This window comes from Teleopsis dalmanni, chromosome 2 (assembly GCF_002237135.1).
Source record: "Teleopsis dalmanni isolate 2A chromosome 2, ASM223713v2, whole genome shotgun sequence".
In the NCBI taxonomy this organism is placed as follows: Eukaryota; Metazoa; Arthropoda; class Insecta; order Diptera; family Diopsidae; genus Teleopsis; species Teleopsis dalmanni.
The window spans coordinates 203042662-203054399 of record NC_051847.1 but is presented as its reverse complement, the minus strand read 5'-3'; the positions used below and the strand labels follow the sequence as shown (position 1 = coordinate 203054399).

At 38.1% G+C, this 11738-nt stretch overlaps 3 protein-coding genes across 3 annotated transcripts; 2 read left to right on the top strand and 1 right to left on the bottom strand.

The window, feature by feature from the left end:
* The first annotated feature begins 3835 nt into the window (after positions 1–3835).
* On the top strand, positions 3836–4369 carry LOC119683885 (histone H3). Its single transcript, XM_038097759.1, has one exon. The coding sequence runs from the start codon at positions 3932–3934 to the stop codon at positions 4340–4342; it is 411 nt and encodes a 136-aa protein (XP_037953687.1). The 5' UTR covers positions 3836–3931; the 3' UTR covers positions 4343–4369.
* A 1054-nt stretch (positions 4370–5423) lies between these two features.
* Positions 5424–5858, bottom strand: LOC119683780 (histone H2B). Its single transcript, XM_038097642.1, has one exon. The coding sequence runs from the start codon at positions 5841–5843 to the stop codon at positions 5472–5474; it is 372 nt and encodes a 123-aa protein (XP_037953570.1). The 5' UTR covers positions 5844–5858; the 3' UTR covers positions 5424–5471.
* Positions 5859–10093: 4235 nt separating this feature from the next.
* Positions 10094–10468, top strand: LOC119676589 (histone H2A). The gene has a single exon (XM_038087833.1). The coding sequence runs from the start codon at positions 10094–10096 to the stop codon at positions 10466–10468; it is 375 nt and encodes a 124-aa protein (XP_037943761.1).
* The last annotated feature ends 1270 nt before the right edge of the window (positions 10469–11738 follow it).

Sequence of the window (11738 nt, the reverse complement as noted above, 5' to 3'; positions counted from 1 at the left end):
TGGGTAGCTGGTGCTGAAGTTAGTAATGCTTTGTCCGAAGTTTTCGTAATGGTCTCGGACAAAATTGCAGACCGTTGCATTGAAATTTGGATTTCCATCACCGAGGGAGACCTTATGATAAAGCTCAAAGGTTTCGCCAAATATATTGGCTTTGGTTGAGTCATCAGAAAAACTTCTGTTATTGATGGTGATGTCAGGAGTGACTTTTTTTAATGCCACAGATCTGCTTAACTTTTTTGAAGACATCAGAGTCGCATTTAGCAGAACGAACTAAGGCATTGAAATGATTATTTCTAGCCAACTTGATCCTTTGGGTAAGGATATTATCAAGAGTGGAAATTATAGCTCGCATGAGCTGAAATCGAGGAGAGTTAGTTTGCCTGAGGCGATATAGCCTACGGCGAAGAACTTTGCGACGTTGGATTAGATCAACAGTAAGAGGATCAAGAGGAACTTGGTGGCACTTTTTAAGAAGGGTCAGTGGGACATGCTCTTCGATAGTTGCAGAAAGAATGCTCTCAAGTTGTGAAGTGACACAGTCAATTTCATTAGGTGATAGGTTCCTATTTACAGGAAGGTCAAGGGAGGAAATCATTCTATCAAGAGTGGAATTGAAGCTGTCCCAGCAGGTGGCAGCGAAATTTAAATACGTACGAGGGGCAGATAGGAGGGCTCTACAGCCTGTGAGAGGTAAAACAACAGCCTGATGGTCAGCAACGCCATCAACGACTGAAGTATTTCCAATCATGTCGGAGAGACAGTTGTCAGTGAAGAAAAAGTCGAGTGTCGCATTGAAGCGTGTTGGCTCGTTGGGGGCAACAAGATTAATATTGAGGTTAATACAATTGTTTATATACCAGTTGTATAATCTGGTACCATTAATGCAGTTTTGAGCGTTATTCCAAAAGTAGTGTTTACTATTGAAGTCACCTCCAATAACAAATGGATTTGAAGAAAGGTTTATTAATTTAGTGAGGTCATTAGGGTCAATAGATTGGGATATAGAGGGCGTGTAATACACGCAGAATAAATCAAGATTAAAGTTATTTTCGAGGAGAAGAGTGATACCGCAAGCTTCAAATGAGGAGAGTTGAGGAATACGAAGTTCGGAAAAAGCGTATGTTGCCTTAAGAAGGATTGCAACCCCTCCACCAGGACCAACCCTATCGAAACGGACGACATTGTAACCAGAGAAAGTAAGAGTGAAACCAGGATTGATTCTGGTTTCAACAGCAAGGAGAACATCAGGCTTACTATGCGTAAGAAAGTTTTGAAAAACTTCACGCTTAAGCTCTGAGCGGAGAGAGTTTACGTTTATAAGAATAATCTTAAGATTATTCATATAAAACGAACTCAAATACTTTACGAGTGAGGAAGGCCTTACGCTCTACTTGTGAGGTGAGAGTGGAAAATTGTTGCTTAATACTTAAAGCAAACGAAAACAATGATTCAATATCAGGCATATGAGAGCCAATATTTGCGCCTGAAGTGCCAGAGGATTTATGAGAGCTATTAATTGGAGCAGGGTGGACAATTTTTTTTGGATTGAGAGGCTGAGCAGCGGACGCAGAGGACGCAACAGTGCGCGGAGGAGCACTAGAAATCGCAGCCATAGAAGCAAAAGAGGAACCAGGCTTGACAAAATTAGTCGGAAGACGGTTAGGGGTTTCAGCCGTTGAGGCTTTAGATTTGGCATTGCGAGAAGCACGAAGCTCCTTAAATTTAGAGCACCTGTAATTTGCTGGGTGGCCAGTCTGACCACAGTTACAGCATTTGGGAAGGGTCTCCGGGATTTGTTGCTTTGTTACTGGATCAAAGGCTTTAGGCGGAAGGGTGCAAGCCCCTTTAGAATGCGAGCCACCACAACGGACGCAACGAGAGGGAAAGTTGCAGAATTTGGCGGTATGGAAGTACCGCTGGCAGTTTGAGCACTGAGGCGCTTCAAGATGAGCTTTGCGCTCAAATTTAACAATAAGATTTAATGATGGAAGCTTGGTGATGCTAAGCAGCATAAGAAGGTCCATATTAGGGGCTGGGTGAAGTTCCCAAATTGTGGAGTTATATCTCTCAGGATTCTTAGCTATGAAGCGCCCTGGAGGCCTAAATTTAGCAACACGAGTGAAGCTGAACTGAGGTAAATCCGTAGCTAATGCTGCCTTGAGATCTTCCTCATCAAATGAGGAAGGGAAATTTTTCAAAAGAACAGGGGTTATCTTGTCTTCTGAAGGAATGGGAGCGAAACTCGGAATTTTGAGGTCTTTAAGGACCGCGTTTATTTTGTAAAATGTATCTTTACATTTAGTAAGGATACGAAAAGTTTTACCATTAATGGCTTTGAACTCGTATGCAGAGTTGGGAAGAGCAGCTTTGATGCTGCTGCGAAGTTCTTTGATATTAACATCACGAACAGTGATAGCTGGGGGAGTTTTGCCACTAGTTGGCATACTTGAAGGGAGAGGAATGGCCGTGTTGCCACTATCTTTGGCAGCCGCTGGCAAAGGGCGCGAGGAAGTAAGACGAACGGCAGATGTCGTAGTAGTATGAATGGGAGCATTAGTTAAAATACCATTAGATTTGGGCACTGGAAGAGCTGGGAAATTTGCTGCGAAAGCAGCATCAGAAGAGGCGGGAGTGGCTGTAGTAGCCGATAGGCTAGATGGAGTACTGATCTCTTCTTCTTGAGGATCAACTTCTAGATCGCTAGAGTAATCAGCGTGAAGCATTTGTTTTAGAGATGCATTTTCATGCAAAATAGCTTGATAAAGCTTTTCAATTTCATTGAACCTTTTAGAAAGGACTAAAAATTTTTTTTTGTAGCTAATGTTTTTTTCATCTTTTTTAGGCGAAGATGTTTTGCGCCGTTTAATAGTGGAGTCAGGCTCCGATTCAGAGCTACTGGCGCTATTTGAACCTACACCCTCCACATCCATAGGAACAGGAGGTATGCAGACGGACAGAACGAAAATACAAGAAAATTAATTTAAAATATAATTAAAAGATATAATACCATATACAAGTGTGCATAAAAATATATATATAATATATATAAATAAGCACAAAATACAAAATTTAATAATGTTCAAAATTAATGTTCAATTTGTTTAATAAGTTCACAAAAATGAATCACTCACCAGTAAGCAATTTTTAAAAAAAAAATTTTTTATTTTTGATTGGATACCTTTTTTTAACAGGTATGCACAAAACTTCCTTTGACTGCTTGTTATAAAAATATAGTTTTAAAGACACACTTTTTTCTTTTGTTTTTTTTTAAATAATTAGTTTTGTTTTTATTTTCCTTTCTTTATTACTATTGTCTCTTTCGATTTTGTAATGACTTATTAACCTTATTTTATTTTTATTTTTTCCCTTGCAGGTATACACAATAATTGAATCGTCTTTGGCGATTGTTTGCTTATTTAATAAACCACACTACAGGTAAACGATATGCACTGCACTTTAAATTCAGGTACAAAATTTTTTTATTTTTTTATTAACTTATTTTGTTATTTTGAATTTCACTAACATATCTCTACCGCGAGTTTGAATTTAATTTCACTTTACACTATAATTGCCGAATGAATGATTTGCGAGTTGAAAATTAGCACGAGCACTAAAAAAACACAACCGTACTTAACAACGACTTGAATGAAGTGTCTTTTATGATCCTTCCGTCATTTTTCATTCAATGAAGTGACGACAGATGATTGACGACTATTTATAGAAAATATAAGCACTACGAAAGATATGAAAAATATTGGGTAAAACAAAACAAAACATAAGAAAACAAAACAAAAAGAATAAGCAATATGAGAAACAATGAATGTTAAAACATGTGAATAGTTGAAACAGAACATCCAGGTATGATGAGAAAATTGAGCTATTCAATTGCGCTATTTTTTAAAATACCATATTGTAACATATCTCATAAATTATGGCTCGTACAAAGCAAACTGCTCGTAAATCGACTGGTGGTAAGGCACCACGAAAACAATTGGCTACCAAAGCCGCACGTAAAAGTGCACCAGCTACTGGAGGTGTGAAAAAACCACATCGTTATCGTCCAGGAACTGTAGCTTTACGTGAAATTCGTCGCTACCAAAAGAGTACTGAACTCTTGATTCGCAAATTGCCATTCCAGCGTTTGGTCCGTGAAATTGCACAAGATTTCAAAACTGATTTACGTTTCCAGAGTTCTGCTGTAATGGCTCTTCAAGAAGCTAGCGAAGCATACTTAGTGGGTCTTTTTGAAGATACTAACTTATGCGCAATTCATGCCAAACGCGTTACAATTATGCCAAAAGATATTCAATTGGCTAGACGTATTCGTGGAGAACGTGCTTAAGATTGGAAGCAATATAATTTTATAAATATACAAAAATCGGTCCTTTTCAGGACCAAAATTATATAAAGAAAAGAGATAAATAAAAATGACATGACTTATCCAGGGTTTGAAATTGCTTGACTATTTTCAATTGCTTATTTTTGACTATGAAAATAAAATAAGCAAAATGTAAATGTAAATGTAAATGCAACAATTATAATAGTAAGTTTATTCAAAGAAAAGAGATAATGATAAATTATATCATATAGATATAGTATAGACATAGCTATTAGAAGTAGCATAATATATATTAATATGTATATGTATCATATGTATACTATTATTAGTATCATATAGTATATCATTAGACATAGAATGTTTCACGTCATAACATTTAATTGAATCAATATGTTTTATTTTTCTTTTGCTGTAAGCAGAAAGCATCAAAAGCCATAATGTAATGTAAATGACTTGAACTTACTAAAAGAACGTTTAAGGAATGAGTTGTAAAAGAGCTCCCATGAAATTGTATGTTTTCAAATTTAAAGCACGAATGCAAATATAGAATATATCAATTTAAAAGCGATGATAGTACTAAGACTGATGATAAGGATTAACACTCGTTAATTCAAGAGTTAACTCTATTTAGCAGGTTATATTATCCATGATCAAAAAACTGTAAGATCGTCAAAACTGACAGAAATTAATTTGTTGATTGAATCATTTATTCACTAACAACCAAACGATAGCTGATAATTCATGAAGAGACTGTCAAAGTTTTTTTTTATTTTTTTTCTTCTATCAGTAGCCTCTTAAAAGAAATATCAAAAACAAAATATATATCATATTTATATTATTATTATGTTGAGGTTAATTGAGTCAGTGCACTTGAGCACTTTTACTTTCTATTAACAATAATCCTTGTCTGGATTATTGTTTATAACTTTATCAGATCTGCGTACCTCCCCGAGGAGCTTGCAACCATTCTGAGATTCAATAACGCGGTATTGGTAAGCCTGTCAGTTTTCGTAAATAATTTCAGGAATCTATACATATTTATAATATAGATAAATTATCAACTCAATTGAATATTTTTGTGGCCCTGAAAAGGGCCTTTTGAATAAGTGGTGTTTGTTTGATATAACGCAATTTACTTGGAACTAGTATACTTAGTGACAGCTTTTGTTCCTTCACTAACTGCGTGCTTAGCCAGTTCACCGGGAAGTAAAAGACGAACAGCAGTTTGAATCTCCCGACTAGTAATGGTGGAGCGCTTATTGTAGTGTGCTAAGCGCGAAGCCTCAGCAGCAATACGTTCGAATATGTCATTCACGAAGCTGTTCATGATGCTCATGGCTTTCGATGATATACCAGTATCGGGGTGGACTTGCTTTAACACTTTATAAATGTAGATAGCATAGCTCTCCTTCCTCCTGCGCTTCTTCTTCTTATCGTTTTTGGTTATATTTTTCTGAGCCTTTCCATCTTTTTTGGCTGCTTTTCCGCTAGTTTTTGGTGGCATGATTTCTGATTTTAAATTTTAATCGTCGATTTGGGGCAATTTCCGTTTCTATATAAACATTTTTCAAACGAAAGTTTAAAGCAATTTTTTATTTTAAATTGCGTTTAGAAAAAGTATATGAGATAATTTGTCGGCATCATTAAAAAAAAAAAAAAAAAAAAAAAAAAAAAAAAAATTCCCTTCCTCATTTGATGAGGAAGATCTCAAGGCAGCATTAGCTACGGATTTACCTCAGTTCAGCTTCACTCGTGTTGCTAAATTTAGGCCTCCAGGGCGCTTCATAGCTAAGAATCCTGAGAGATATAACTCCACAATTTGGGAACTTCACCCAGCCCCTAATATGGACCTTCTTATGCTGCTTAGCATCACCAAGCTTCCATCATTAAATCTTATTGTTAAATTTGAGCGCAAAGCTCATCTTGAAGCGCCTCAGTGCTCAAACTGCCAGCGGTACTTCCATACCGCCAAATTCTGCAACTTTCCCTCTCGTTGCGTCCGTTGTGGTGGCTCGCATTCTAAAGGGGCTTGCACCCTTCCGCCTAAAGCCTTTGATCCAGTAACAAAGCAACAAATCCCGGAGACCCTTCCCAAATGCTGTAACTGTGGTCAGACTGGCCACCCAGCAAATTACAGGTGCTCTAAATTTAAGGAGCTTCGTGCTTCTCGCAATGCCAAATCTAAAGCCTCAACGGCTGAAACCCCTAACCGTCTTCCGACTAATTTTGTCAAGCCTGGTTCCTCTTTTGCTTCTATGGCTGCGATTTCTAGTGCTCCTCCGCGCACTGTTGCGTCCTCTGCGTCCGCTGCTCAGCCTCTCAATCCAAAAAAAATTGTCCACCCTGCTCCAATTAATAGCTCTCATAAATCCTCTGGCACTTCAGGCGCAAATATTGGCTCTCATATGCCTGATATTGAATCATTGTTTTCGTTTGCTTTAAGTATTAAGCAACAATTTTCCACTCTCACCTCACAAGTAGAGCGTAAGGCCTTCCTCACTCGTAAAGTATTTGAGTTCGTTTTATATGAATAATCTTAAGATTATTCTTATAAACGTAAACTCTCTCCGCTCAGAGCTTAAGCGTGAAGTTTTTCAAAACTTTCTTACGCATAGTAAGCCTGATGTTCTCCTTGCTGTTGAAACCAGAATCAATCCTGGTTTCACTCTTACTTTCTCTGGTTACAATGTCGTCCGTTTCGATAGGGTTGGTCCTGGTGGAGGGGTTGCAATCCTTCTTAAGGCAACATACGCTTTTTCCGAACTTCGTATTCCTCAACTCTCCTCATTTGAAGCTTGCGGTATCACTCTTCTCCTCGAAAATAACTTTAATCTTGATTTATTCTGCGTGTATTACACGCCCTCTATATCCCAATCTATTGACCCTAATGACCTCACTAAATTAATAAACCTTTCTTCAAATCCATTTGTTATTGGAGGTGACTTCAATAGTAAACACTACTTTTGGAATAACGCTCAAAACTGCATTAATGGTACCAGATTATACAACTGGTATATAAACAATTGTATTAACCTCAATATTAATCTTGTTGCCCCCAACGAGCCAACACGCTTCAATGCGACACTCGACTTTTTCTTCACTGACAACTGTCTCTCCGACATGATTGGAAATACTTCAGTCGTTGATGGCGTTGCTGACCATCAGGCTGTTGTTTTACCTCTCACAGGCTGTAGAGCCCTCCTATCTGCCCCTCGTACGTATTTAAATTTCGCTGCCACCTGCTGGGACAGCTTCAATTCCACTCTTGACAGAATGATTTCCTCCCTTGACCTTCCTGTAAATAGGAACCTATCACCTAATGAAATTGACTGTGTCACTTCACAACTTGAGAGCATTCTTTCTGCAACTATCGAAGAGCATGTCCCACTGACCCTTCTTAAAAAGTGCCACCAGGTTCCTCTTGATCCTCTTACTGTTGATCTAATCCAACGTCGCAAAGTTCTTCGCCGTAGGCTATATCGCCTCAGGCAAACTAACTCTCCTCGATTTCAGCTCATGCGAGCTATAATTTCCACTCTTGATAATATCCTTACCCAAAGGATCAAGTTGGCTAGAAATAATCATTTCAATGCCTTAGTTCGTTCTGCTAAATGCGACTCTGATGTCTTCAAAAAAGTTAAGCAGATCTGTGGCATTAAAAAAGTCACTCCTGACATCACCATCAATAACAGAAGTTTTTCTGATGACTCAACCAAAGCCAATATATTTGGCGAAACCTTTGAGCTTTATCATAAGGTCTCCCTCGGTGATGGAAATCCAAATTTCAATACAACGGTCTGCAATTTTGTCCGAGACCATTACGAAAACTTCGGACAAAGCATTACTAACTTCAGCACCAGCTACCCAGCCAACAGTGCTAATACTCTTGACCCAAACGGGTTCATTACTCCATCAGGTCTCTTCACCATCCTTAAGTCAAAAAGACCTAAAAAATCTTCTGGACTGGATAGAATCTCCAACCACGCTATGCGAAATCTGTCTCCTCTCTTTTTTTGCACATGTGCGATTATCTTTAATCACTCTTACAACATTGGTCACTTTCCCAGGCCTTGGAAGAGAGCCATTGTCATACCTGTCCATAAAAGCGGTAAGCCTCATACTCTCCCCTCAAGCTACCGTCCCATTTCCTTACTTAGCTCACTAAGTAAACTTTATGAATCATTCATTGCTAGTCAACTTAAGTCCCACATAACAGAAAAACGACTTCTCCCGAACTTCCAATTTGGTTTTCGTAACAAAACCTCAACCACAGACGCGCTTAGTATTTTCCAAAGTGATATCTGTGTAGGTCTCTATAACTCTCAACCCACCGTGGCTGTGAGCCTAGATATTGAGAAAGCTTTTGATACTGTTTGGATTGAAGGCCTTGTCTACAAGCTCCACCAATTCAATTTCCCCCCGCTCCTTTGTAGCATTGTCTACCAATTTGTGTCAGGAAGAAAATTTATGGTTCGTGTTGGTTCTAGCCTTTCTAGGGAATTCCTTGTAGCAGCTGGTGTCCCTCAGGGTTCTGTACTTGGTCCCATACTCTTTAACATCTACACTTCAGACATTCCTATCCCTCCCCCAAATGTCAAGCAGCTCTGCTTTGCAGATGACTGTCTAATATACTCCAAATCGTCTTATACTCCCAGGGTCTCTAACTCCTTAAACCAGCATTTAGGAAATCTTTCTTGCTTTTACCATAAGTGGAAGCTCAAATTAAACCCCCTCAAAGTCTCTGCCATTGCCTTCACTGGCTATGCACGAAATCGTCCAAGCAGTTATAACCCCTCTAACATTAAGCTTAAACTTAATGGGACCCCCATTAAACTTGTTGACAAGTTTAAGTACCTTGGAGTTATGTTCTCTCCCAAACATAACTTCATTCCCCACATCGATTATATTGTCAAGAATGTGTCCTTCCGCCATATGAGCCTTAAAAATGCGTTAAGACGCCACAACCAGCTAAATATTCAAGCAAAACTCTTGTGCTATAAACAACTCATTCGCCCTCTTTCCACCTACTCCTTTCCCATCTGGTCAGGCATCTCCTCGGCTCAAATGGAACGCCTACGTGCGTTAGAAAGAAAAATTCTCCGCGACTGTATAAATTACAAGCGCAAGCCTAATGGCAAACATCACCGTATAAATTTTGTTTACAAATCCGCCAATATCGAGCGGCTTGACGATTATCTATTGTCCCAAGCTCGTCGATACTTTACTAGGGCCCATAACCTCCCCCCCGACGTTCTGAGATCTGATCAGCTACCAACTGATCTGTTACTCGCTATGAGGCATAAACCTCCCCAGTTCCTATCCCTCCTCCTGGACGACATTGCCCAATCTCCCCCTGTAATCCCGTTTTACAACCGTGGTTACAGTAATCCCCTTCAACGTGTGTACTTATAAATAGCCCCTCAAACTCAATTTAAGTAGTATTCCGTCTCACCGTTTTCATTCTTCAAATTTCATGGCTTAGATATATTTACTATTGTAAATGTTAAGCCTTACTAGTAATTGTTTTCACTCCAATCGTTGAAACTGGAATGGGGTTCCTAGTCCTGGACCTTCACGGTCCCTTGCTTGGAATCTATTCTCTATGCATTCCTAAGAGGTGGTTTTAGTGGGTTCAAGTCTCACACTGTGGCTTTTGATGCTTTCCACCTACTGCAAAAAAAAAAAAAAAAAAATCATTAAAAAAAAATAGATCCAATTTTTATAAATCTCAACTACTAGAAACTCAACTCAACTATGTCTGGTCGTGGTAAAGGTGGTAAAGTTAAAGGCAAGGCAAAGTCACGATCAAATCGTGCTGGATTACAATTTCCAGTTGGTCGTATTCATCGATTATTGCGTAAAGGCAATTATGCTGAACGCGTTGGTGCAGGTGCTCCAGTCTACTTAGCTGCCGTTATGGAATATTTGGCTGCTGAAGTTCTTGAATTGGCTGGCAATGCAGCACGCGATAATAAGAAGACAAGAATCATTCCTCGTCATTTACAGTTGGCCATACGTAATGATGAAGAATTGAACAAATTATTGTCTGGTGTTACAATTGCACAAGGTGGTGTACTACCAAACATTCAGGCTGTACTTTTGCCAAAGAAAACAGAAAAGAAGGCTTAAATTATTTTATTTTATTTATTAAAATACGAATACATATACGTGGAGAATTAACTATCAATTAATCCGTCCTTTTCAGGACGACAAAATTTATTTTATTAAAGAAAATGTATTTCATTAAATCAATTGATATAAATATTGTACATACTATCATACCTACCCTACTAACTTACACAAGCCATACTTTAAAACACTTAACAATCAATCATTTCTTGCCTCGCCCTTCTGTTCCGTTACATTCCTGGAAGACCTTCATGAAATCGAAATCTTCGAAAATTGTAAATCAGCCTACATAACAGATAAAATACATAGCATTGTTAGTGTATAACTTAACACTGCGTTTTGCTACATAGTAATAATTTTTTTTTTGTTTTTGGGCAGCAGGTATCAACCAGTTTTTATACATACGAGTGTGTATGCGTTCCAATTGACTTCCTAGAAAGCAGGTTCGCTGTGCCACTATTTTTTAAGAATGCAAGTTTATTATTCAGGGTTAGATAATTGAAGTGTTACCTATTCAAGCGATCACATTATTTTTTTATTGATTCAAATTACAAAAATTTGTGAAAATAATTAAAATTTCACAATCCATTCACTCTAGCTTGATGTGGCCACCTTTTGTCTTGACTATGGCTGTGATCTTCCAGTATTTTGGCCTATTCCTGAATAAAAGCTTTCTTCAGCGTATCGAAACTGGCTTATTTTTTAGTTCTCAACTTGCTCTCCAAATTGGCCCAGCGTAACAACTCCTTTGCTCATTCGAGTCTAACTTTTTGTTGCTTTGGTGCAAGATCTTGTGCCTTGGAACTTTTAAAGCTTTACCTTGAGCTTATTTTGGAAAATGCGTCAGATGCTTCGTTCAGATATTATCGGTTCTTTGGCCATTTGATTAGTACTACGACGTGGATTTCGTTTAAGTCGAGCCTTCACTTTCCGAACCATTTTAGGCAATGTTGCTGTTTTTTTTTTTGTCCACCACTATAGCATTTGGTGACTCTGCCTGAGCTATTATAACGATTTAAGGTACGATACACAAACATTTTATTCACATTGAGATATTTGAGCTCAAGCACAATAGCTAGTTGTAATTTTCCAACCAAATATAATGCAATCACACTTATTTTTTAATTCCATTTCGAATAATATTAGTTCTATAAAACTTAGACGCAAATGCTTGTGGTAACTTGTAAACAATATAAATAGCTGTCATTCATATGAATTTGACGTAGTTGGCAATATCAGTTTGACAAACATATCGCTGTGTAATTTGTAA